The sequence below is a fragment of the Lates calcarifer genome, unplaced genomic scaffold (assembly GCF_001640805.2).
Source record: "Lates calcarifer isolate ASB-BC8 unplaced genomic scaffold, TLL_Latcal_v3 _unitig_139_quiver_964, whole genome shotgun sequence".
In the NCBI taxonomy this organism is placed as follows: Eukaryota; Metazoa; Chordata; class Actinopteri; family Centropomidae; genus Lates; species Lates calcarifer.
The window spans coordinates 12,683-40,400 of NW_026115494.1; the positions used below are offsets into that span (position 1 = coordinate 12,683).

At 39.0% G+C, this 27,718-nt stretch overlaps 2 protein-coding genes across 4 annotated transcripts; both read left to right on the forward strand.

Moving 5' to 3' along the window:
- Window positions 1-1,183: 1,183 nt before the first annotated feature.
- LOC108888638 (uncharacterized) lies at window positions 1,184-6,844 on the forward strand. 3 transcript variants are annotated; one of them, XM_018684710.2, is made up of 8 exons: window positions 1,184-1,312; window positions 1,775-1,843; window positions 2,295-2,413; window positions 2,552-2,612; window positions 2,761-2,913; window positions 5,111-5,152; window positions 5,514-5,705; window positions 5,857-6,844. In XM_018684710.2, exons 2-8 carry the CDS (start codon window positions 1,783-1,785, stop codon window positions 6,204-6,206), a joined length of 978 nt encoding a protein of 325 aa, XP_018540226.1. In that variant the 5' UTR covers window positions 1,184-1,312; window positions 1,775-1,782; the 3' UTR covers window positions 6,207-6,844. The 3 variants fall into 3 exon arrangements, with proteins under 3 accessions (XP_018540226.1, XP_018540225.1, XP_018540224.1); XM_018684709.2 differs by lacking the exon at window positions 1,184-1,312 and adding an exon at window positions 1,398-1,621; XM_018684708.2 differs by lacking the exon at window positions 1,184-1,312 and adding an exon at window positions 1,399-1,652.
- A 337-nt stretch (window positions 6,845-7,181) lies between these two features.
- On the forward strand, window positions 7,182-18,663 carry LOC108888639 (A-kinase anchor protein 7). The gene is made up of 9 exons (XM_018684712.2): window positions 7,182-7,781; window positions 7,881-8,133; window positions 8,925-9,083; window positions 9,266-9,420; window positions 10,167-10,303; window positions 11,925-12,085; window positions 15,018-15,130; window positions 15,985-16,031; window positions 16,545-18,663. Exons 1-9 carry the CDS (start codon window positions 7,599-7,601, stop codon window positions 16,648-16,650), a joined length of 1,314 nt encoding a protein of 437 aa, XP_018540228.1. The 5' UTR covers window positions 7,182-7,598; the 3' UTR covers window positions 16,651-18,663.
- The last annotated feature ends 9,055 nt before the right edge of the window (window positions 18,664-27,718 follow it).

A 27,718-nucleotide genomic window follows, 5' to 3' on the forward strand; every position in this document is an offset into this window, starting at 1 on the left:
GCAGAACGTCTGACACAGGAGACAATAACACTTCACCTGCTGTCAGTGCCTGCCAAAAGGGCTCAGAGAGGAACCTCTGCCTCCAGCGCCTGCAGACAAACCAGCGAACGACGTCGGACTTAACAAATGAAAAAACTGCTGCTTTCAAGATCTCTCCCTTTAGTTTCTTTCTTTCTCTCCACACTACATCTACTGAGTGTTAGGAGAGTGTGTGTCACTTGGTGAAAAACAGATAAATACATGCACAGTCTAAACACACACAGAGTACAGCAGAGTGTCAGTCTGTGGACCAAGGCAATGTCCTTAGATTGTGTATATACCAGAGACCTTTCCATGTTATTCTTTATAATTTAGTCCTCTGGCTATTCTATCACTGACTGTGGCCTTCTGGTTGCAGGGAAAACATCTGTCCACTCTGCACCAATTTAATATATTCTTATGCAAGCAGAAATTTCTTAGATATAGGTGGTAGATGAGTCAATTTTATATGGTCTGATGGTAAGATTCTACATTGTGCCATTGTACCCACCAGATTCTTTGTGCATTACAGTGCTCTCAATTATAATCTTGATTTTACTGTTATGGACAGGAAAATATGCCAATAAATGTACATAAAAATATGATGTAATGTCAGTGTGATCAGTGCTGGCTCCAGCCTATGCGGCCCAAAATGTTTTTATTTCTTTTTTTCCTTTTTAATTTTATTTATATATGATAATGCTTAACAGCAGTTGGAGTTTAGGTAGGCTTCGGTAATGCCCATTCACATCCTCTTATCCTCCAGCACATATTCATATACAACACCCAAATTAATATACAATTGCAAAACATACTTGTAACCATTGTACCTTAGATATTTGTTTTCTCATGTTAGATGATGATTTGGTCTTTAAAGCAGAAGATTGCTGTGTCCTGCAGTGGCCTCTCATTGCATCCACAGGTTGATACATAATTTTACAAATGGGCAGCACATGTGTTTCTAACTTAGTGGAGCAGGTTAAAATGTTGCAATGCAATAAAAGTTGTACAGTGCTGCTCCCTGCTGGATTCACTATACATGTGAACATGCTGTGTTGGTTGAAACGTGATGCCACTTTTATGCTGTGTCTGGGGGGGAGGGTCATTTTATTCAGTCTGCCAGGAAATAGAGAAGAAGAAAACAGTTTCCTCTTCCAAAACAACTATTAACCTTGTGTGACTGTGCAAGGTACTTAACACAGAGTAACTCAACTGGAGCTGCAGAGACTGGTTCAGATTGGAAAACATTGCACTGCTCTCCCATTAACGCCAATATGTGACTGTGTTTTACTGTGTGAGTGTAATGTGGAGTAATGTGTGTACTCTTTTGTTATAGATAAAGTGTGAGCACTAGAGTTTACTGTGCATCTTGATTTTAGGCTGTATGGGCTGAAACGTATTGTTAGAAGTGACGGTGACGTCACGACGTTTCCTTAAGTTTCACTTTCTGTTGTCTGTAAACGTGAGACTGCGTGTGCATTTGTGAGTTTGGGGTGAAAATACGACCTAGAATATTTACTATTTCGTTAAAAAATAACCGACAGCAAACAAGAGGCACACCTCCTGTAACTGACACCTTACAACAAACCAAACATCAAATCAGGCAAGTATCGTGTGCTCTGATCCGTTCAAAGGTGGGTCTCCTTCCTCCCACTACCTTCCAGTTTGTCATATGCAGATGGTTTGTCTCTAGATCTCTCGCAAATTACGTCAGTCCAATATATGTTTTAATGTTTTGTGTTTTCTTTCTCTCTAGGTGAAGTCATGTCTGTTTTAATGGGGGAAATACGGCATTTCAGCACAGAGGCAGTCCATGTTCTTCGGCGTAAGTGACCTGTTTTTTGTTTGTTTGTTTGTTTGTTTGTTTTAGGAAGAATGATTGACCAACCAGTAAAACATGAACATTCACATAAAACGCGTGTTATACAACAAGTAGTTCCGACCGAACAATCTGATTGGTCCACAAGACATTTAGAATGTGCTCAAATCAGCATGACAGCACACCTTACTCATCACTAAAAATAATACTCCGCCATACACATTTTACTTTGTTGGTAATAGTTGTGTAATCGCAAGATTACACTCGAGGGTGTCTTTTAACGTCATTTGAGCATGACAGTGATGCGGTCAGCAAGCATAACTGAAGTTATGGTGTTAAAGCACACCCTCTCGGTTAATATTGCTTAATTTAGTTAATAAGTAGTGCCACTTAAATCTCTGAAAATGAAATGTGATTTGAATCAAACTGTGTCTCAACATCACACCTGTTCCCTCAGAGGAAGGTTTGACCACTGACTCAGATATCCGGTCACTGACTCGGGAGGACCTTCGTGAGCTGTTTCCTGGGAAACCGTTCAAATTTAGGAGGGAAATCTACACAATAATACACAAACAGGTGAGCTAACAAGCTGAAATGTGCAGGTCAGATTAGAGAAAGAGCTAAAGAGAGATAAATAACATGGATAGAAGCTAAGTAAATGCTATGTAAAATGCTCCTTTAGTATCATTCTATGTCACATTATTTCTGTTTCAGAGGCCAATCAATGATCTCCTAGAGGGATTGAAAGGGTTCCTCACACAGGAATGTTTGAGTGGTATGTACAGCATTTTTAACTGTTACTTTCACTCTTGTATGTGGTTTGAGTTTCATTTTTTGTTTGGACTGTAACTCTATTGTAACTGTATATGTAACAATACTGTTATCCAAATTCTAACACACACAATCTATTACTCTCCCTCCAGCTGCTCTAACTGACAATGGGGTCTTGGTTGAATACTTCCATGTCCTAAAGAGCGTGAAGAACCAACTGGATGACGTGCAGACTTTCCTTGATGCTCATATTGATTTACTGGAGAACATCAGCAAAAAAAACCAGGCAAACCCAAAACCTGAAGGTTATAATGCAGTTTTTGTTTTATTTTTGTATCATATCATCTTAAGTGCCCAAGAAACATCATCATTATTATGAGAAGCCTAAACAAATATTTTAGAGAATATTTCTAATTTAGAGATAAAAAGTCAGTATTTGTTGGAATATCAAACCAGATTCAAAACTAACAAATTAGTGAATGCACAGGTTATTTTACAGTTTTTTTCATCAAGATGGTCAGTTGTTGATGCACACAAAGTGTATTTTAGTAAAGTGTAGTATAGTATAATGAAGATGCCTGAGTGTGGAGGTTCATGCTTAACCTTGGAAACACATATCTGCTATAAAATGTTAAAAACTCAAGCTTTACCTACCAGTTTTTTCCCCAAAAGCTTTCAGCTGTATCATACTGCCATATTAAGTGAATGTAACTCTCAAAACCTGCTGCTGTGAGAATATCTAGCCATCTATGAGGGGTGATTGATAAATCTGTGGAAGGAAATGACTTGATCTCTTGTTACATGTACATGCAGCTCAACTCTTTGATTATAAGATGAAGAGTACGGTCTAGACCTGCTCTATATGTACAGTGAATTGGCAGTATATAGATAAAATTGACTTAAGTTAATAACTTACATGGCATTTCTGTTTCGGGTAATTGAAAATTATAAGTCAGCACTGTCTGAGAAAGTGGTTCAAGATCATCATCACTGTCAAAATGGTGATGTCTGAGCTCCTTCTTCATCTTGGGGAGGAGGTAGTAGTCTGAGGGTGCCACGTCAGGTGAATAGGATGGATGCTTAAGTTCAAATCCACATTCAGCAGATGACTGCACAAAGCTGTCTGGTTGCAGGGAAAATATCTCTTCACCATGCACCAATTTAACGTATCCTTATGCAAGCAGAAATGATATAGGTGTTAAGTGAATCAATTTTGTATGGTTCAAGTTTATTTTTATGTAGTTGGAGTTGCTGAGTGCATTGTGCAGTGCTGTGTGACAGGCTCTTTGTCACAGGCAGGTATCACAGACACCAGTGGTCAAACTGTGCTCTATGGTAGCCAAACTGGTGACATAAGACCACAAAGTAATCTAACTTTCTTGCTTTACACTTTCATATCAGGTTTTCTCATGCTAATGTTTTTTAACATTATGTTAAATTGCAAGTCAATTTAACATCAGATTGTTTTTCTGTCTGTCTGTCCATCCATCCCATCTTTATGAATTAGAGGTCATCCGATATGGGTTTTCCTATGGCCAATGCCAATGCAGATCTTCAGAAATCAGGGCCAGCTGATATATGATGTTGATTTTTCTTTGCCTGATATGTTTTTTGGTTTTCTTTTTTTACTTCCATCTGATAAATACACCTATACACAAAATTGCTAAACTTAAACATTTATTGAACAACACAACAAATCTGTCATGCAAATGATTTATTGCACTTATGACGAGCATTGTGAACATCAACTACAGTAAAGTGTAATCACACTTTTGAACGTTTTCACTACCATTGTTACTAAGAGCAGCGTGTCGGAACATGGCACTGCTGCAGCGTGTATGTGAAAGAAGTTACTCCACCCTGCACACAGCCTTCAAGAGAGAGAGGAATTCTCCAGTCCCAAAAACAGAATTGGTCTAATAACTTAGCCCCGGGACCTGTTGCCAGGTTTCAGTACCGGTCCCTACCTGTAAGCTACAGCTGGTTGAAAGTTCACTATCAGTACAGTTACAAAGTAGCTTAGGTTGTTCACGTTACTGACATTTCATATCTGAACCAATCAAACATATTACAAATATAACAAATATAAACATATATTTATTTGAAAGATAAGAATTTAAGCCTGACCGCTTTTCCAAAAGCTAACATCCACAGTGGTCTGTCAGCAGTAGAATGCTGATTATTTTTTTAAAAATTGGCCTGATTAATCGGTCGACCTCTGTCATGAACTTGATATCTCAGTAACACCTTGAGGAAATTTAATAAAATTTGGTACAGACATTCACTTTGATTCAAGGATGAACTGGTTAGATTTTGATGACCAAAGTCCAGGTCATGGTGAACATGATATATTCTGACTGCGCAAAACACATTTTCAGCCATAACTTGAGAATTCACATGCTGATTAACTGCAACTGGACTAATTGGCAGAGGAATATGACTCTTGATTGCTAAAAAGGTTAAAAGCCTGCCATTGATGGTGTTTGCCATTTTTCTCATTAGGAGTCCTCGTCCCCATACCATCTCCAAAGGGTTTTCACGAAGGTAAGGTCTATGATAATTAAACACTCAGCAGTTAAAAGTTAGGTTGTTGTGCACAGGATGACCTCTGTGAGTACAGTAGCAGTGGTACCAGTAGTAGAAGTAGTAGAGACAGTCTAACTGACTGGGTCTTAAGAGACATTGTCACTGTCTCATAAGCTTGGATTTATCAATGAACTGGCACAGTGAACTTGACTTCCTTGTTTATTAAAGAATCCTATTTAAAGATTTCTAAAAGTTTTCTCTAGATATTCAGGAACGACATTGAAAGAATCATTTTTATTTTACTGTTAGGTTTACTCTGTTCTTGTAAACGTGAACATCTTTGTCAGCTGCACAACTGTTTTTCTTTCTATTGCCACAGTGAAGTACAAGATGGTTATCAAAGGTACAACCTTTGGAGCCCATGAACAGCTGATGGACCAAGTGAAGAAACACTCTCAGGATGAGGTTCATTTTACTAAAAGCAGTGAGGATCACCAGATTATCATTGTCTTCTGTCCAATCACTTCACGTGTTGGGACAGATGCAGATGCAGCATTGGCTGATGAAAAAGGTAAGAAAGATTTTTCAGCCCATTCATATTGAACAGGAAATTGAATGTAATTTATTCAGTTTTGTTTTAATTATCATTTTTGATACTAACTTACCATTTTGAGGTCAAAACTTTCCATTCTAATTATCTCATACTCCTTCTTTTCTTTAAGTGTTCACAGATAATAAACCTGTCATTCTGGTGTTAATGCACCATTCACATGAAGTCAAGCACACAACCTCTATGAGAACATGGACTTCTAAAGCTAATGTTGTGTTGAATGTCAATGTTTTCTACCATGAGACAAAACATGGATTACTGAGGTGTGAACAAAATGATATGGCTGTTGCTGACATACGACAAGAACTACTGAAGCACCGTAGGCAGAGAAGTAACGATGCCAGTGTGGGTACAGTTGATGAGAGTGGTGGGAGTGGTAATGCCTCTACTGCTCAAGGTGGTAACACAGGGAATGAGGGTATACTGAGTCGTTTTTGGACAAATAGAATGATGTATAAGTAATAATAGTATCTGTGGTGATGATGGTAATAATGATTGAAATTATTTCTATTAACAAGTGAAATAAACTGTAATGGATTGTATAACCTGCTTGAAGCAAGAAACACAGAGAAAACAAACCTTTAATTGATCTTGATTTATGGATGCCACTATGTTAAACATTGGTATAAACATAAAATGTGTGAGTAAAAAATGTAGTGCATATGAGCTTATGGAAAGGGCTGGTTTGAAATAAGCCCAAAAGTAAACATGACTGTGTATCACTGATTATGTGCAGCGGAGCTGTGTTGCTGTTTGCTCCATAAACCAATAATGAATCCTGCAAAGTTTGTTTTGCTTGTTTTAAAGAAACAATACCATTAGGATAACATTGCTGTCTCTGTTTCTATATATAGTGTAGTAAGACTTGAATGTACAGTACAGAAGCCACAATTACAGTGACCAGCCAACTTCATGTATTAATTTAGGTATGCCAAACCAATGAATAGATACACAAATCAAGTGAAAATATAAATGAAGATAATTAATACTACTTACTTTAATGCACATTTTGCTGTAGCTGCTTATAAATGAATGTCTCAGAAAGCATATAAGATGTGTGATTACAATGTCACTTTCAATAAACTTTGAATGTTATCATATTCAGTGTTTAATGTGTGTAAGTAATTAAGTGTAACCAAATGCTTTAATTTATTTAACAAATTTATACTTAACATACTTAATTGAATTCTTTAAGTTAATCACTTTTATATATTTTTATATATATATATATATATATATATATATATATATATATATATATATATATATATATATATATATATATATATATATATATGTATGTATACACACACACACACACACACACACACACACACACACACACTCTTTACGTGCCATGTGCTTTTAATTTGAAAGGCGACGAAACATTTTGCTCTGAAAAATCAGGCCGGAAGTTCGACATTGTTTACAAACATAAGCTGCTTCCGGTTAGTACTCCAAATCAGCGCGTGTACTTAAATACTATTCTCCGTTATTTGTTTGGATTTTTTCTGAGAAAGGCTGTCACCGACGAGCTTTCTGCACCAACAACATAAGACCAAGCAATCAAAAAATGATATTCCGGTTACTTTTGCTAATCAGCAGCACAACTCCGTTAGAGATACTTAGCTAACAGTTGGCTAGCTCACCAGATGTTGTGCAGCATGGCAGTTTGATTCATTTCAACAGGTGATAGCTACACGGAAAGTCTGTCTCTAGAGGCGCCTCAGCGGCAACTGTCCTGAAGATAGCTGAAGTCTCATATTTTGCTGTTAGGTTAACTGTAATGTCTGCTTAACTCGCCAGCCGTTAACGTCAGTTTGTGCGTTAGCTAAAGTTTGTCACTCGTATGTCATGCTCCTTGGCCGCGTCCTGTTGAGCCTCAGGTCGACGTGTTCAGAAAGTGTTTGTCTACAGAGGATTTTTGCTGCCAATGAACTGTCCGGACTATCAGTCCGCAAACTGCATCACATATCCACCAGTCACTGTCAAAAAGTCAACACGATTAAGCCATCTGCACACCGGTCCGGACTTAAAGTAATGACATGAAAGAAAAAAAAAAAAAAAAACTCATGCTGCTCTCACCTCAGTTTACTAAAGTATAATATTGTGACCTTGTCCCTCTCTCTGATTTAGGCCCTACCACAGAGCTATCTGTATCAGCTAGCAGTGTGTGATATGCAGCCAGCCAGTATCTCCTATGGCAAAGAGACAACTGCGGTTTCCTCAGATGGTGATGAGGACGAGGGAGGTGATGGTGGTGAAGGTGTGGTTGGAGAGGAGAGTGGGACAGAAGAATTGAAGATAATGATGAGCCCAGGCCAGGTGGATGTAGTCAGCATGGAAGTCCAGCAAGGTGCTGCTGACACTGGAGCCTCCACTGTGTCTAGTGAGTAGAACTGACTGCCTGAGATTGTGTGAGTTTGCCAAAATTGCCAAAAACAGTACCTGCTGAACCCTTTTGATTAGGTATGCTGGAAAAATCCAGCTGACACGGTGCCACTTTGCACTGGATGGACAGCGTTTCCGCTTAATTTAAAAATCAGCATGCAAATTGACACATGCTGCTTATGTGGCAAACAAAATGTGCTTGATAAACATTAGAGAGTGAAAAACACATCTTTTACATGGCCTGAAATGTTCATAGTCAGATGAAAAAGTCTGTAAGCTGGTCATGACTTCAGTGTCAGCTTGCCCCTTAACAGACAGTGGTTTAACATTCTTATAATCTTCGATCAGTGAACATAGATTTACTATCATACATGCAACCTGTGCTTAAGCAGCCTTTCTACGTGTAGGTACATGTAATCATGATATTGTCAATATCAACACTGTCAGTGAACAACTAACTACACTTAAATGCAAAAATTATTAAGATTCTCAATAAATCAATCCCGTGCACAGTGGATTGATATATGCAGTGATGCAGTGTACCATTGCAGCACCTTGTCTTTTTAATGTTTTTTTTTAATGTTTCGGGTGAACATACCAGTCAGTATTAAAAGGTACCGGCCATTGAGCTGAGCAGAAGAAGGTTTACTGTATTCCTGAACCATGCCCAATAGTCTATGCATGTGCCCCATGTATATGAGCGCTCTCCTGTAATGAGTCTCTATATCCATTTTCATACATACACAGTATGTGTGTTTGTTGTATTGTAAGTATTTTTTTTCCTTACAGCTTCTACAGGACCAAATGAGAAGAAGACAAAGAGGAAGATGAGGAGGGAGAGGAAGAAGCTGATGAAGAAAAAGCTCCAGCCGGCCGATACTCAGGACAATTTCATGTCCGAGCTTCCATTTGCTCTGACCAGCCCCACCGCATGGAAGGAGCTAGGATGTATGTACATCATTAATATTATTATTTTTTAGTTATTCTTTGAATTAAGAGTTGAGATTTTTAGAATATTAGAAGGTAAAGTTACTACCAAAGATGTGCTGCAGCTGACGCAGTGGCCAGCTGTCTGTATCATAGACCACCTGAGCATGGTCTCAGTTTCAGTTAACACCCATCCTCTCTAGTCTCCAACACAGAATCAACCCAGAAGAAGAGAAAGAGGAAGAGAGGAGACAGTGGAGGGCGAGTGGACAGTGAGGAGGATGGAGACAAGAAGAAAAAAAAGAAAGAGAGCAAACGACCCAACTACTTTGTCTCCATCCCCATTACTAACACAGAGGTAAGGAATTAATATCCTGTTCACTTTAAGGATCATGCAGGAGTCTGTGCACCTTTTACCCTGTTTATTACAGAATTACAGATACCTCTATCAAACATTTTGCCAACTTATTCTCAATTGATTCACTCATTGACTGATTGCTTAATTGTCTCAGTTCACACTATACTTTGGACAACAGTTGGCAGTATTAGAAAATTTATTTTTTCATGCTGCAATGAGAGTGACAGTAGTATTGCTACCCTCAGCTGACCAGTTGCTTACTCTCTGGTATTAAGGCTATTCTTGAAGCTAATAAAGTCAATCCTTGTTTTAGCTGCTACCACTTTCTGATATTATAATGGTCGACCTCATCGTCACCTCACTGGTTAGCGGTGGTAGAGAAGATGAGAGAAGCTGTTTCAGAGACCCCTTGAATTCTTTTACCTGATGGCCGGTGACACAGAAATCCTAATGCTTATTGACCAAAGAGCTCCTCTGAAGACACATTGATTTACCTCATAGTCATGATGTGTTGATGCCTCATCTGTAATGTCGAACTGCAGACGCTGCCCCAGTTTTCTCTTCTGTCCCATTTCTTCCTCTCACCTTCTTTCATCTGCTCATTGACACCAAGCTAGTTCTTGGAGGGAAGAGAGAGAGAGAGAGAGAGACAGACAGACAGACAGAAGGAATGAGCAGTCACTGTGTGTGAGGTATTGGCCTTGTTGTAACTGCTGGTGATTGAAAGTAAATTTGTCCAATGACAGATAAGCTCAGCTGTGACTGAGGTCCAAGAGGCAGTGCTTCAGCAGGAGCCCCTATTGGCCAAAGCCATGATCCCCGTCCCAACTCTCCACATCACGCTGTTGGTCACCCATCTCGCTAATCAGGAGCAAATAGACCTGTGAGTGGATGTACATGCCAGCATCTACACAAACATACTACAAACTCAGCAGATATGCAGTCTATTTGTGTACACACCAGTCCACTATTTGCTGTGCCACCACTGAACCAACACCAGGACCCTGGAACTGGCTCCTGTAAATTGAATCCGCCATCATTAATGTTATTAATCACACCAGTGCTTTTCCTGTTATGATATTTTAAAATGTCTGCTGTCCGCTGTGAAAAGGTCAACAGGCCTGGAAATGTCAGAGTAGATTGTGATATCATACTGTCACAATATTTTGCACATGATAACAATGGTATTACATCACAGACAGTTATGCAGTATATAACATTATCTGTGCAACTGAAGCAGTAAATGTATCCCGTAATTGGCATAATCATCATTTTTTTCAAAAAGCAGGAATTGTGAAACTGAAAGAGTTTTACTGATTCACAGCTGAAATGAAATAGGGTGTGTCAAATTGCACTGAATTGGATCCATACTGTATGTGATACAGAAACATTGCAACATTGACATGAGTCATTACTTAAATGTCAAACAGCCCATTAGCTGGCAAAGGCTGGCCTATACAGAAGGTACAGTTCAACGTTCAAATGTTAAAACAAAACAAATTCCAATATTAGTGCCAGTGTATCAATGAAATTGCCATATCACCTTATAAATACATATTGCATTATTGATTTGTATCTCTCCTAATGTACACAGTTACGCATGTAGATGCAGATGAACACTGATCAGCTTTTTTGTGTAGATGCACACATATACAGACCTGAGCTGTACATCATCTTTCTACAGCGACTGTGGTGCTGTACATTAAACTAACATCACAGATCAGATTAAACAAGGTCTTGTTGCAGTATTGAATGTTCAGACTAAAGTTAGTGCTTGAAGACAGGGATACAGCGTTCTGCAGTGACTAATTACCAGCATGCCACATTAGATGCAGCTCTGTTTTATCTCTTCCTCTCAGCACTTCCAGGAAAACTGCAGATAGGACCATACATTTTACAGCTTTAGATTCCAGTAATGAGCCTTGAAAATACTGTTGAAGAGGCTTTTAGGAAGGACAGTAAGTGAGGTTAGAGTTTTTGTAGACTGAGCCTTTTATTTAAGTTGGCAATCAAACACTTTGGTCAGTATATACTCCCTCATTCTGACATAAACTTCATATATCACCCTTTGTCTTGTTAATGGTCCTTTCAATTAGTGTCTACTGCTGAATTATTTATGCTTGTTGTCCCACTAGAATTAAACATCAGACTGTTTTTATTTGTTACAGTAAAACCAACGCTAACAATGCAGAACAATTACACCAGTTTATATGATTTTCGGAACACTGAAGTAAATATTACCCAGATTGAGGTCAAAAACATGGTGCAGAAAATCAATATTTCAGAGTGAGGTTATCAGTTTAGCATTTCATAAGAGAGCACTGGAAATGATGGAGCCATGTTATGTGATAACACCGATGTTTAATCTACATCAAGTAGAAAATTGTGTCATTAGTAATCACTAGATTCTCTCGTTATGTAATATGAGAGGGAGGGAGACAGAGGATTAAGTTGTGAATTGGCGTGTGTGTGTCAGTGTGTGTGTTGTGTATATTTCCTCTTAGAGCGGCGGCCGTGCTGACCCAGGTTGAGCCGTCATTGGCTGAGCTGCTGGGTGGGCGTGATCTGGTGCTGCCCTTCTCAGGCATCGGTCATTTCAGGAAGGAGGTGGTGTTTGTTGGGCTGGCCCCCGGACAGCACAGACACACACTGGATAGCCTCGCAGGTCAGTGGCAAAGGTTTAGCTTCTCACTCCGCTGTCATCATCCAACATCTCTGTAAGTCTGTCACATTGATGTATAGGCTGGGAAGACGAAATTACATTTTGTTTCTGTAAGTGGTTATCATGCTGTTTCTTGCTAGAAGATAAATCGCATTACTGAATGTTACCGTGATACAGTGCTTGTCTTTTTGTGTCCCTGTGGAGGGAGGTCTGAACCTGGGGTCAGCTGAGGATGCCAGCAGCTGGTTGGAGGGTTTAGTGTCTTTCTTAAGGACATTTGAGCAGGGTGGGTGCTTGCTTTCGTGGGGGCTTTGCTGTGGGAGGTCACAGATAAGACAGCTTTAGGCTGAGGGGTTAACGCTCACGCTCTTACTTTCAAAGTTCATAGGTGGTCTTATCCTGACTTTTGTCCTGAAGCGACCTGGAGATCAGGTTTGAACAGCAGAATTCTTTAAATAAGAAACAAATATACAAGTGTGAAAATGTGGCTTAACTAGGCCAGGCCCCAGTTTGAGTCTTTACTTTAAGATAAAATAAGGTAAGAACATACCATTTGCTGGTGTATATAAGCTGTAGGTCTTGTTATTTAGTTTAACTACATCCTCTTACTTAACAAAAATTGAGGTTCCCATAGGTAGAGACTGCTTTTTGAGGAGTTGGTTTTAGAGTTCAGGTTACACTTAGTGTTAGGGTCAGGGTTAGGGTAAGGGGTTAGGAAATGCATCATATGAGTAAGCCCCTAGGGGGGATGGTGGAGCCAGACTCTGTGTGTGTGTGTGTGTGTGTGTGTGTGTGTATATGTATATGTGTGATACCACTCTCTGTCTTCTTACATTTCTCCCTTAACAACATGTAAAAGGACAAATGTATGGTGTATGCAAAAGCATTCGCATGTATGTTTTTGTGTTGTGGCCTTTGGCAAGAACATTAAGCCAACAATTTTCTAAGAGGATTCTGCACACACCAACACACAAACACACACGCTCTTACATGCAGACAGAGTAAATGAGCTTGCATTTGCTTAATACGGACCATTTCCGCTCTAAAATATCAGCTGAATTGGAAATATGCTGTGATTTTTTTGCATTTGTGCACACCCACAACAGGAAATCAGGGACTTTATTAACATTATTATTGCATGTGATCCACAGAGTGATGGTTCTTTGCGTCGAGCTCTGTGAGAGTTAAAAGGTTTTCATGAATATATATTAAATTGTCTGAAAACACAGTGCTGGAGCAGCATGTTTAGATTCTGCTTTGGTGTGGATTTTCTAGCTGCTCACCCAGTGTATTAACTGCTCAGATCCAAACAAATACTACATTTGGCATATTAGTGATGCCCAAGCTGAGACAAATCCCAAAAAGAAATTTCATCTCGGCTTTTAAATTAATCTTTTAGAGAAACAGAGCTTTGAGGTCCAAGGTTCCACATAAAAACATTTGTTGTTAGAATTTAAAAGAGGTTTTGTTTTTTTGTTTTGACCTTGTTCTGTCTCTCTGTTTGAAAGATTTTAAGTCATCAGGTGGAAATTATCTGTCAGTAATCAGGTGCAGACAATGTGATTGACTTTTCATGCCAAATTGCCAGAGAGGGTTGCAGGGGAGGTGGGTGTGTCCTCCTACTTAAAGACATGTCATTTGCAGCGTCTAATTGGATTTATGCTTCTCCATCAAACTTTCTGTGCCTCTCTTCAGACATAAGAGGCAGACCCTCCATAATTAGCTCAGTCAGATACAACCAACCCCCTAACCCTTCAGTGATCAAGTATGTGCTGCAGTGAGCCTGTGTGTGTTGAGAAATTATTAATAGAAACAGTTTTGCTCGAGTACTCATTTAATCTTGACGTTTAGGAAATACATTTTGGCTTTAAATGAAGTATGGAAGCAGTAGTTTGGCTTTAAAACAGCCCAAACCAGCAAAATTACAGCAGCATTTCTGTATGATCTGAGTACCCTCTTGAGTTGGCAACAAGTCACTGGCAATATATGTGAGTTTGAGTGTGCTGTTGTTGCTGTGAAATTAATGAAACACAATTATCCATATACACTATGCTTGAAACTACTAAATATGTTTAATTTAATGTGTTGTTCTTCTAGTCTTTTGAGAGTGTTACCAAGTATTGCGATGATTAAATGTTGTGAAATGAGTAACAATTGTTGCCTTGGAATAAAGTAGTCTTAATACTAGTACCACAACCAAAGTGTTGGTGTCGACAGTATTGTACTGTACTGTAGATGTGGACTTAAGCTCTTTGTAACAACCTTGCACAAGTTAGATGTTAACAAGGAACCTTTATGAAGAATGGTCCCTTCTTTCACAAACCTCTGACACGAAAAACAAAACGTCTACAAGAAAAGATCACAAAGTCGACATGTTGTTGTTGTTTGAGGAGTAAAATAAGGACAAGACAGGAAGTCAGACTCTCCTGTCCTCTCATCTGCTCTCCCCACCACTGTTATTGATTATATACTAACCTTTCTCTCCCTGTACAGCTCCTCTTCTAAAAATACCTCTATGGTTTCCCTCTAAACTTCATCAGTTGGTGTGTGCGTCTTTGTCCGTATATGTGTGTGCGTGTGTCCTTGGAGGTTGTCTGTGTGTTTGTGCCCTTGTTCTTGTATTTGTCTTTGTCCGCATGGTCAGTTGATACTCCAGCAAAAAGCCTTTTTCCATCCTCTGACACACAATCTCAGCCATCTGCGTCTGACTATTTGTGTCTTCCATTACGGCTTTTACAAGAGAGAAAATAGAGGTGAATGCACATGATATTGATAGTGTTGTGGGTTTGAATCCATCCAATGTCCCCTGTCACATCCTCCTGTCTCTATATGGTGACATTTTGCATGATGGATGTGTTACATCCTTCCCATTTGGCCTTTTTTATAAATAGCTACTTTTTGTGTTTTGAAAACTTTGTGTGTATGTGTGTTTCAGAGTTGTTGCGGAGCCGTTTCGAGGAGCAGGGTCTTCTGCAAGGAGACAGCCGTGGGTTTGAACCCCACCTCACCATTATGAAGCTGTCCAGAGCATCAAAACTACGATCTCAGGTATGCACATGTGCGCTTTCACACACAGTATCAATAGAGTTAGGTCATGAAAAAAGTGTTGATGATGCTAAATATGTTAGCATACCAAGCATGCTCCTGCTTTTTAAAGACAAGTTTAATTCCTTAGCATATCTTACCTCATTAATTAATTTGTACTAAGACTAGTGCAGACTGCAGAGTCCCACCTTTCCCATGTAAAGGGAAATACAATGTGTACCTCCACAGGTTGTAACAAACTGACTTTGAGAGAAATGCCAAACAGCTGCAGTGTTACCCCTCTTACATCCTTTTTATTCCCCTCATCTCTCACTGGCTGTAAAATGTGTCATACAGTAGTTAGATGCCAAATTATTGCACCAGCCAAAACTACTGGTGGGAATAACACGCCTGCTGTGGTATTTTAAAAGAAAATTGAGTGTATGTAATTTCATAGTTTATGATGTCAGGCTAAGAGCCAGCTATTACATCAGGATGGATTCAGTTAAGGTATGAGGGAGGGAGAGAGGAAACACTGGAGTGATTTGGGGAATGGTTATGGAACTGAAAAAGATATAAATAAGAGGTTGGGGGGACAGAGGACAGAGGACAGAAAGATAAGCAGAGATGAGCAGTGGTCTGGAGGGGGGAGACAGAGGAGGGACAGCATTTATGTTTTTTTTTTTCCTTGGACTCCTGACATCTGACATCTTATCCTGGCTGGTGCCTGCCAGGCAGTATTTTTTTCCTACCCCAGTCTGTATGTGTGTGTGTGTGTGTGTGTGTGTGTGTGTGTGTGTGTGTGTCATGAATTAATGTGCATGTCCTAAAAAGTGTGATGAACATGACATAAACAGGATTTTCCCTGTGTCTCTCAGGGTATAAAGCGCGTGGACCCAGCCCTTTACTCCAGCTATACTAACAAGTAGGTGCTTGTTTTTTTATATAAGTAGTACAAAGTATTTGGGCAACCAAATACACTGATGAATTTTCAAGGGTTAGTACTCTACATTAAATGCAGTGGGACGTGGTGTAATGTTCCACACTGCAGGCTTTCTATAGTTGTACGCACAACATTTCAGTCAATATATACATAGTAAAGGAAAGAAGTACTTATGTTTTTTCTCAAATCCAATTCTCTGTTTTGTGACTCAAAGCTTTAAAATTGCTCATGACCTTAAATCTTTCTTTGAATTTCAAACGTGTTTTAGTTTTATTTGAGCACTATCACATTGCATAATATTTCATTTCCAGTTTTACAGTTTTAAGATGACAGCAGACACACTGGCCAAGTATACTGCACCATGAAGTTAAATTTTGGTTGTCAGTTTTAATTTTAGTGATCATGGCTGTGTAGTGGCTTTCATGGCTAACATCAGCCTGAACTATCAGCTGGGGGCGTCAACAGTCCTCATTGCTCACTTTGTCTCTGTCTCAGATTTTTCGGAGACCAGACGGTGGAGCGGGTGGATCTTTGTTCCATGTTGAAGAAGAAGCAACAAGACGGATACTACCACACCGAGACTTCACTACAACTTGGTTAGTGCACACACAAACAGGGCCATATTGTGTGTGTGGGTGTGTGTATTGTGTCCTCCTATCAGGTGCAATTTTGAGCCACTAGAGGGAGCTGTCTGCTCAGGGGGATGGATAATGAGTTTCTCTGTGGCAGAGGGGAAGAAACTAGCTTGCAGCAGCTTATTTTTGGGGTAATATGCTTTTATTTGTTTGTTTTATTTTTAATCTCTGTCAGTGAACTGGAAGGGAAATCACGTATTCACCCCATTCTGTTTGTGTCTGTCACTCATTAGGATGTCTGAAACTTGTGTGTGATGTGGATTTACAAATGATTTTCAAAAGGTTGTTCACGTTACAAAGATTGATATACATGGTATTTTTCACACCATTTTAAAAAAGAAGATTGGAGTGCTGGTTTTATGACCAGGGGCTCATATTTTTAGCAGGTTTATGTAACACCATCAAACTTCATGTGTTTAGCTGAAGCTAAAAGAGAGGCAAGCAGGGCTAATCAAACACAGTGGGGATACTGGAGAGCTCATTTCCATTTTAGACATGACAGACCAGTTCTTTCAAAATTTGCCACTGTGGTGAAAAAGCAGCTTTAATGGCTACTGAATGAATGAAGTGCTGATCGGCATTAAGATGTTGGGTTCAAATGTTTAACAGCTGATGTAAGTGAAACATGTATACATATCTTTAAGTGTACATTTCCTGAGGTGTAGTAGTGAAGTATATGGTGAAGATAGTTCACTTTTTGTCACAATTTGATATGGACCTAGTAGATTTATTCAGACTTTATTCCGACTGTGTTGGCAGAAGTACACACAGTCTTTTTGTCTTGTAGTTTTTAGATGAAGAGAGGAAGTGCTCAGTATGATTGGACCTCATCCATTGTGTTTTAATATGTGGCACAGATTAGATCAGGATGTTCCAGAATTAAATCAGCAAATTTCTGTATTGTGTCTTTTGTGTTGCCTTGTTATTGAGTTTGTAAAGTACCTGTAAAATACCAGTATGTTACTATTTGGACCTGGAGATGGTGCTGTTGACCACTGTGAGAACTGGGATGTAGCCAGACAGGCAGTACCTTGGTGCTCTTAGTGTCTAGCTAATGCTGGGGCCTTGTAACAGCATGCAAGGAGCTGGCAGGGAATTTTATCTTTGAAAAGAAAACAAACCAGTGGATGACTATTTTAAGAATGTATTGCTTGTATCCACAGATAAAACCACTTTTCATAATCACATTTTGAGCAGCCACTTTTTGTTTAGCAGCATCTGATCCAGTTTTGCCACAGCAGAAAAAAAATCCCTCACACAGATTTGAGATGCAACAAGTGTGGAGCTTTGTGACTGAGCCAAGATTGATTGGTGGTGATAATGGCAGATTCATTGTCTCCTGTTTCCTAATGGCAGGTGTCCCAAAGAGATTAAAAATCATTGTTAGCTATGTATTTTAATCAAACTGTCAAAGGCATAAAAAACAAAGGTAAAATTCTGACGGTAATAAGGATGTGCTATGGATTTCAAAGGCTGTGCAGTAGCAGAATATAGTAAAATGTAATGATCTTTGCTCCCAGTAAAACACCCTATTACTCCTGAAATTTCTTAGCATTAATGTAACATGGTGCAGATAGATTGGAGGCAAAAGTAGCAGCTTTTTCACAGTCTGTTTCTTCTCGTAAAAATGTTAGAAAACAGGAGCCGTGCCATCTATTTCCAGTTGAATTTAATGACTGTATCTGTTTTAACTAACTAGCATGGTCTGTGGTTATATTGAAACCAGCTGTATGATGATCTGCAGCTGAAGCCAAAAATAAGCTTCATACATCACCATTATAGCTTAAAATTGGCTTAATATTCTGTAACAGGAGTATCAACATGCAGAAGATTTTGTTTTAAAGCAGTAATGTCAAAAGGAAAACGAAATCATGCAGAATGTACCATTTTAAAATCATTGTCAGGAAAAACATGTTAATTTGTCTTTCAGGGTCACCAATAGCCACATAAATATACATGAATAAATGATTACATTGTCACCATGGAGCTAACAGGATTATGCCACCAAGTGCACATAAGCACATGTAAATGTGCACTTAATGTGTACGGTATATAATGGATTGACAGGGACTCCCTAAGTCCCACTGTCAAGTAGCTACACTAATTGCTGTGTATATATATGTGTGTATGTGTGAGAGGGGGAGAGAGGGCTGTCAGCATGAGTGGAACTAGGCTGTCACAATGTTTTGTGGATCACTGGGCTGTCTGAGAGAGACAAAGAGCGACAGTGTGTGTGTGGGTGTGAGAGACAGAGCACGGGGGATGTTTACCTCACACTTCTCATCATCAACAAGCTTGTGTTTTTGTCAAGTGTTTTTCCACAACAATACATACATATTTAAAATGCATGAAAGGTAAAACTGAGCGCTACATTCGGTTCCCTGATACCGCAGTGAAGCATTGCATTGTGGAGGGTTTAAATACAAAGTTATAATGCTTGCTGTCTGCGAGTTAAGTGATAGGAATAAGTGCCTGTCGCCATCCAGCTTAGAAGTTACACAAGCTTTTTAAACTGCGACTGTAAATTTTAAAAGAAGAAATATTGTATTTATCCTCTTAAAAATAAAAAGTTGAATTCATAAGAAATAAACACACCACTGCTCAGTTCAGTTCACTTTGCCACTACAGCCTTTTTGGTGTGGTAGCTTATGGTGGCTAATGTTTGCAGCTTTAGATAGATATTTGTTGTTGATGTTACTGATGTTACTGACATCACAGAGTCAGTGCTACTGCTACCCTATGACTCAGATTTTTAATAGTTTAATGACAGAGTAAAGAAAGTAAATTCACTGTACATCAGCAGGAGACACGCTTATTGTATCCAGCACCATCCCACTCTCTCTGTCAGGTCACATGTCATCTCTCTCTCTTTAAAGTGCCTGACTCAAGACAGCTTTGGGAAATTAAAGGAAATTTGATGTGAGATTATCATACAGTTGCTACTTGTATAGTCACAGTGGCTGCAGTTCAGCAAAAGTTACATAACCTTGCTTTAAGGCCATTTCTCTTTTAGCTTTAATAATTCTTTAATAGAACAACTCTCAAAATCACCACAAGGACATTCACATAAATAAGTAAACTTAATATACAACGATACTGACTTGGCATTTTGAGAGATGGAGTTCTTCATTAAGATTTTTCTTGTAGTCAGCATCTGGTGACCATTAAAGGTCGTATTTGATGTGAAATAAGAAAATGAGCTCCTCTGAGACACTGGTATGCACACAGCATGTTACTAAATCAATGCAGGATAAATTTAGCCTTAGAGGTGTTACTTGGGACACACTCTCACAGACACACTCCTGCAATGGCCACGGTGTCACGACTCGTCACAAGACAGAAATTCGTATGGGGAGGCAAGCACATCAGCAAGATGGACTCGTCTCAGTCAGTTAACGGACTCTTTAATTACAACATTGACATCACTTTTTATATTGAGACTGAAGGCAGAAAAACACGTTAATACATCTAAAGATGTGGTTTGAGAATAGCCAGCAAACAACAATGGAACTTTAAGTCTCTGAAATTTGAAGCCAAAAACACACGATGAGCAGAGAGTGTTGCTATACTGGCTCCATTGGAAAACAATAACTCAGCTGGCACATAGCTGCCCCGTTGCTCACTGAAAACAATGAAGCAGCAGGGAATAAAGCATTGACTCCTCATCTAACTTTTCAACAGATTTGACAGAGAAATCACTAATAATATGAATAATGTAAATCAGTGGGCAGCTTTATTGCATACTGTTCATTTTGTTCCAACACTGTAATTACTTAGAAATGTTTGCATGAAAACGTTATCATATATTAGTCATTGTTTTTATAATGAAATACAGACCTGGATAAAATAGTTTCATGTATCTTCTGTGCTACATCACACTGTGTTACACCAGAGAGAGCAATGGCCACTGGTTAAATTGATTCTTGGTGGGTTTATCCTCCTCTATATCCCTGTTCCTCACAGGGTGTCTCTGAGGTGCAGTGGGCTTTTTCTGGTTGTGCGCAGTGGTCATCGTCTAATCGTGTGTGTATATGTTAATCCCATAATCCACAGTACAGCATAATCCACAACAGGCCCACTGATACACAATCCAGTAGGGTGTGTTTGTGTGTGGGGATGAGGGAGGAGGCCAGAATATACAGGCAGTGAGAGAAGAAGAGATTTTATTGGATATATGTGATCATATCATTAAAGTTATAATCCTTAAGATTTTAATACTGGTTGAATTTGCGACACCTTTGGTTACCATTGCCACTGTAAGTGTGGTTTAATACTACATGGCCCAAAATTCTGAGCGAAGCAGTCGGTCCTTGAGCAGCAGATTTGTCAGGAACACAACAGAAGAGCAACCAGTGTAACTTCTAACAGTGCAGCCAAAGAAGCTTGTGTTGTTTCATGTGTCAAAAAATCTTCAAATGCCTTGATTAGTCCAACCAGCAGTTTAAAACCCAAAGAGTTTCACTTAACAATCATTTCTTGCAAAGAAAAGCATCAGGTCCTCCTCACATTTAAATAGCTGTAACCAGCAAATATTTGGCATTTTTGCCCTAAAAAAGTGAAAACAATTATTGAATCCAGCATTGAAAGAAAGGAACCAGGTTTGATTTCATGACAATTTTAAAACTGCAGTAACTGATTTTCTTGGCCACTTGGGGGCTTCAGGAATAAGTAGAGACACCATCATCTTATAAGTTAATATAGTGAACTTGTTGTTGCTAACAGTTGCTGTGCAGTTGCAGAGCAACAATATCATTCGTATTTCTGACCTCCTGATGAATATAAGTCCAAAGTCCATTCTCTTTTAGCTCCTTTTTTAATCTCTGCCAACCCCTGAGTGAAATATCTGGATCTGTAGCTGCTAAATACTCCACTATGTTTGCTGCTGAGTTCTCAAGTCTGTTTTTCTCTTGCTGGATGCTGAGCAGGTAGTTTTTAGTGGGCTCTTTGATTTTTCTTTTAGTTGAAAACAGCTGCAACTGAAAATGACTCAATGAGAGCATTAAGAGTGAACCAAAACATTACATTTGTGGACCACTCAGCTAAAAAACTGAACTGACTGTATGGCTCCATAAAGCCAGGAGGAGCTGGAGATTCAATGTCCCGTTTTCCGTTTAAAGGATTGTAACTTTAAAGTGCAGAAACTCTAGAACAGTGGTTGTGAATTAGGATTACAATTCCCTCCTGCTTTCATGTTTTCTTTCTCATCTCAAGTGTATATACTAAAAATGAAGGGGAATGAAATACTGTGTTCCCCAGTCCACTTCTGTTTAGACAGACGGATGAAAGATAATAACTCAGAACGAGGTTGCTGAAAAACACACACTTAAGCGTTTGTATATGTGAGGTAGATGAAAGGTACATACCTAGAGGACAAGTGTCCTCATCACTCATCATGTCACTTCAGAAGGCCAAAGAAACGAGAGCGAAATTCTAAAATGTCATGGCTTTAGAAACGCATCTTTCTTTCGTTTGTGTTCTTACATACACACAAATGGTCAGTGTGATGTGTAAAGTGGAGATAATACACTGTTGCTCCTGTTGCGACCTGTTGGTATTTGCAGTATAAGAACTGCCGCTCACAGCTTTACATACAGTTTTATATATAAAGACATCAAAAGAAGCCCACAGATACAGATACACACTATCACAAATGCATAGCACTCAAACAGCACACACTCATGGACCATGAAGGTGGATTGCTGCTCTGTAACCTTTTGGTATTTTACTGAGATAAGGTCACTCACTTCTGTGCTGACTGTGCTGTGTGGCTTTTCTCAATAAAAACAAGTCTTCGCCAGTGCTTATTTTCTAGTCGTCAGCCACGAGCGCCAGATGATGCAATTTGCTCATTTACATGTAAGTGGGCTAAATTCTCTCTGCACAAATACTGAATTGGGAGACTGCAACATTTGAAAGAACCAGAATTGAGGAGTTAAGCATATTCAGGGATTACTGGTGCCTTAAATGTAAAGAGTAGTGTTTTTTTGTACATCCACTACTAAATATAGCTCCGTTTTTAATAAAAATGAAAATAATAGTTGCTTTGCTTTCGATGCATGACAAATCAATTATACAAAAGTCTGAAAAAGTAATTAAAAAAAATACTATTTCTAGTTCGATCTCTGTGCAGTGTAACAGTTAATTGCTTCTTGGGACTCAGTAGCTCATTTGCATTTTCATTTCATTTTTCATTTTTTATGGTAGCAGGAGACACAACAACTTTGTCAAGCTTTGAGAGATAAACATGGTAAAAACAAAAACCTATGAGCCTGAGGGCTCTGTCTGTTATTACTTTAAGGTGTCCCTGATGGAACGATTGGCACATCACTACTGGCTCTGTTTCTAATAATTAATGGTATTAAATAGACTCTAAAACTCCCTCATCCCTCTTCCTCCTCCCACTTCTCCTCTCTCCCCTCTAATTCATTAGAGTGAGAGGTCATCTGAATTTCTAATTCATTAGAGAGAGCTTCTGAATAAGGTCTTTGTTGTACTATTGCGTCATGTATACCCATCTCAGACCACAGGAGTATTGCCAGAGTTTGTTTGGTGATAGCAGCATAGCATTATAGCATGATTAAGGCTTAAGTAATTTCATGTCCTGAAAAGCGCAGCAGGACATAATTATACAATCGAAAGTCTTGAGGGGAGGAAATATTAATGGTAATCCAACAGCCAGAAAGCTATTCTTAGATAGAAATTAAAAAGCCTTGATTAAAAGTGCATTGTAATAAAAGAACTCTCACCGGTGGTACTGGTGGGCCTGATGTGGGGTGTCTGGTTATGTTGCATTCACGTCATAACGTTTAGACTGTAATTATGAGCAGCCAAGTCAGAAAAACCATTAACGTCAGACTCTGTGTCATCAAAGTCACAGGTATCTCCCACTGAAATGAGCTGGAAAATCACTGCAAAGCTTCCATCATTGGCATGTACAGTGCCAGCACTAATACGGTCATTTCAGGTAATTTAAAGTAAATTCTGGTACATTTCAACCTGGTGTATTTCCCATAAATGTGGCTATGATGGTTCTGCATTTTGCCGCCTCACATTTATTTATAAAGCCGTAAGATGCTTGTGACAAATGCCCTGATATATGCAGTTTTGCGCTAATCCTTGTTTCCCTTTATCTCTACTACAGATGTGGTTATGAGGACTCATAGCACCACAATAGTCACATTTATGGGAAGTACAACAGGTTGAAATGAGCCAGAATTATCCTTCAAAAGGAACTATATACACTATTACAAATACTTACCACTGCTAAAGTTACTAATGTAGGCTATTTAAATAGCGGTGTGTGTCTCTTTCGAGTCACTCCAAGAATTTTGATAGATATGATAGAGAGAGCTTGGTTGAAGCAACTGCGAACAGTATCTGTAGGGTCCTAAAGATGCTACAAGTAGCAACAAGTCTGTGCTAGTGCTTTTCAAATATTGGTATTAGCAAGAACTTTAGCTTATACATATCCTAGTATGTTATCTCGTGCTGGTATCTAAATCTGTATTGAGGGCAGCAAAAAGTAAGAACCTTACAACTTAGTGCTTGCAGTAGTAAATGTTAAGAGGATAGAAAAAGGGGGCTGGAGTGAGATTAAGTAGATGAGAGAAGACAGGACAGAAGGGGAGATAGAGGTGGGAAAGGAGTAAATAAGGCAGCATTGACTAAGTAGATAGGAGAACGGAAGGACATGCGAGGGAGATTGATGGAGCAAGAAATAAGGGAGATTAAACAAAAATGATAAACGAGTATGGGAAGAGAAAGGAGAGACAGAGGTAAAGGAGAATAGGCCTGCAGAAGCAGAATTAAACAGATAGCAAGGATGAGAGGGGCAGAGAGCATGACAAGTCAGACGGCGAGAGAAAATTGAGAGTCTGAGTGAAGGTGACATTAAAGAGTTGAGCGAACTGAGGTTTGATATTAAAAGGAGGGTGAAGGAGGGCGACACAGGTCAAACGAAGAAGAAGATGTCTGACAGCGTGATGGAAAGAAAGGGTTAGGAACAATAGTAGAGCACAGTGACAGGCGGAGGAAGATTGGATCTGAGGTTTAGAAAAGGAGAATTGTCCTTCAGGTTTTCTTTGTCAGATGAGATGAGATTCAGCCAAAACCAACTGAAATATTTTCCTCTATCTGTTTCTCTAACTATCTGGCTGGCTCTAAACATTTATTCTACTGTTGATACATTTTAAGATTTATTTAGATGGCTTCTGTCAAACATTTTAATTGAGACTAATTACCCAGGAGACTAACTTGTTTTCCTGCAGCACATGAACGCTGTAACTTTGAAAAGAAATCAGCTCTATTAGGAAACTAGATCTAGAAACATGCTTTTTCCATCTGTAAGTCTTCATGTTGACTTCTTTGCAAAATATAAGTTCAGAAACTTAAAAATAACCTCAAATTACCGTTCTAATTCAGGTCCAGTTACCACAATGATAGGAATATCTCTACTAGCAAATAAACAACCAACAATAATATGTCATATAAACACAAACCCACAGCAGTCCGGATGAGCAAATGATGATGCCACAGTGCAGCCATGTTCAACACAACAATGGTGTGTGTGACAAACAAACAGGGAGAGACAAACAGCGGAGCTTTTAAAATGATATTTTTCCAACCATGCTACAGCTACAGTGGCAAGAAAAAATAAACATTTGGACTAACCTAGTTTGCTTGAAATAACCTGCCCTTATTGAACAAACCCATCAAGCACTCATAGTGTTGATGGAAAAAGTAAGCGGACCCTTGACCCTAGTCAAACCTCTTTCGGCAGCAACAACCTGAGGAGGAATTTCAGACCATTTTTCCTCACAGAGCTGCTGCAGCTCAGACATGTACTGAGGATGTCTGGTGTGACTGGGCCTCATCAAAAGATGTATTTTATCCATTTGAAACCATACACCATGATTTGCATATAGAAACCTCATGAACAAAGATGTTATCACCAGTGATTCCTTTACGCCTTTAGCTGTTACTCTTTTCTTTTTAACCTCACTGAGTGTTCTGCCTTGTGTCCTTGGACTCTTCTTTGCTGGACTAAATCATCTCCATTTAAAGACTCCGTTTATCTGACTGTGGACTGATGAATATTTAAACACTTTGAGATTACTTTGTAATCCTTTCCAGCTTTACGCAAATCAACAATTCTTGATTTTAAGTCTTTGGAGATTTATTTTTTGTCAGGCATGGATCACAATAGCAGATACTTCTTATGAATAGAAAACTCAAAATGTTGGAGTGTTTTTCATAAATCAAAGTAGCTCTTTCATTTCATCCCCTGACTTCAGTTAGCTTTTATTGATGTCATTAGCCTTGGAGTTCGCATATTTTTTCCAATCTACACTGTTAATGTTTGAATGATGTATTCAATATGGACAAGAACGATGCAGTGATTGGTGTGTTAAAATAGTGAAAAAGTGATTGTTTATAATTGTAATTTTGGTGAGAATGTGACCATGTTTGAAGACAAATTTATACATATATCAGGTAATTCCACTTACTTGCTCTTTATGCTGTATCTACATGTAGTCTGGGTAATTTCATGTTAAATAGCAGGGCCAATTCATAGTCCAGCTGGAAAAACTCACCTATTGCTGAGCTCATCAAAACACCAAAAATGGAACCACCACATTGCATACTCCAGCGCTGCTAAATACCCGGCTGAAATGTGTGATGGTGCATACAAATAATCTTTTTCTTTGTCACTTGATTGAATTTCCTAGAAACTTTTGTATTGAAAAATCCAGCCAAATGGCAGGCTTCCTCTCTCTGCAATAACAAGACACAAGTGGTAATCTGTATGGAAAATTTGCACCTCTGTGACAAGTCAGCCAGCCAGAGGTGAACATTTGAATCAAGAAATAAAGGTGAAAAAGGAAAGTAATAACACTGGGAGTTTCCTGTAGCTTTTTACATGTTTAGTTAATCATAGCAGCAAACAAAAGACTTGCAGCGTGTGTTTTGAGGATGCTAAACAGTACTGAAATGCATGACCAGGTGTTGATAATACCACTAAATAAATATTAAATGTAGCAAACATAGATAAAGACCACTGGACATGTGATACTTTTTGGCTACACCTGTTTAAATTAGCTTTACCACCATGCAATGTCTGAAAAAACGTTGTAGTAGAAATGCTAAAATGCCTGGCATGTCACACTCTGTCTCTACATCATTAATAACAAACAATGCTTGTTTTCTTGCGCATTGTGGTGTGTGCATTATTTGTTTTTCTGTGTGTGTGCATGTTAGTATGGCTAGAGTTAATTATTCATATAAGTGTTATGGTAAACAATAAGCCATATCACTAAGTACCCTGTTATCTGCAGCATGCAGTCGTCTTCTCTTTGTGTGCATAACCTGTCTTGTGACTAAGTGCTGAGGCACCATTAGCTGACCTTCAGCTGAACAAAGTCAACACTGTTGCAGTGTTTTCTTTAGCCCTCACTCTGCATTGTAATAACTTACAAGAGAGCATGTTTAAATGGTCTCTTAACAGATACTATTGTACATTACAGTATATAACACAATGAAGTGCTCAGCTGAATAACCCCTAAACTGAAAAGTTGAATTATCAACATATTACAGGTTGTTTGTAAAAGCACTGCTTGCAGAATTCTTTTACATTGTGTCTGTGCGTATACAGGTGTGATCAGTGTGTGCTCATTAACATACTGTATATGGGTACAGTATAAGTGACGTTCAGTAGCAGTCAGGCCTAATCAGTGACAACACTTAAGTACCACAAATAGCAGTCATTGTGTGTGTGTGTGTGATGGAGATGGTGTTTGTGTGTAAAGTGGCAGCTGTGAGCTGAATGCTGCTGTTGGAGACAGGGCTCCACTGTCTGCTCATACAGCTGAGCTCAGTGCATCATGCACTACAGTGTATGTGGTGTGTGTGTGTGTGTATTTGCTTTAATGTCCCTTCGCTCTTCACACTCACATCCTCTTACCCCCTTGTTTGTAATCTCTCATTAGCCCTGCAGAGTAGAGACGCGCTTTTAACTAGACTGTGTCTGTCAGTTTG

Bases quoted from the DNA above. Each gene is read 5' to 3' on its own strand.
- LOC108888638 (XM_018684710.2), top strand. From the start codon at position 1,783: ATGTCTGTTTTAATGGGGGAAATACGGCATTTCAGCACAGAGGCAGTC. The intron at 1,844-2,294 runs GTAAGTGACCTG...CTGTTCCCTCAG, and splicing joins GGCAGTCCATGTTCTTCGGC to AGGAAGGTTTGACCACTGAC. The intron at 2,613-2,760 runs GTATGTACAGCA...CTCTCCCTCCAG, and splicing joins CACACAGGAATGTTTGAGTG to CTGCTCTAACTGACAATGGG.
- LOC108888639 (XM_018684712.2), top strand. From the start codon at position 7,599: ATGCTCCTTGGCCGCGTCCTGTTGAGCCTCAGGTCGACGTGTTCAGAA. The intron at 9,084-9,265 runs GTATGTACATCA...CATCCTCTCTAG, and splicing joins CGCATGGAAGGAGCTAGGAT to TCTCCAACACAGAATCAACC. The intron at 16,032-16,544 runs GTAGGTGCTTGT...TCTCTGTCTCAG, and splicing joins TACTCCAGCTATACTAACAA to ATTTTTCGGAGACCAGACGG.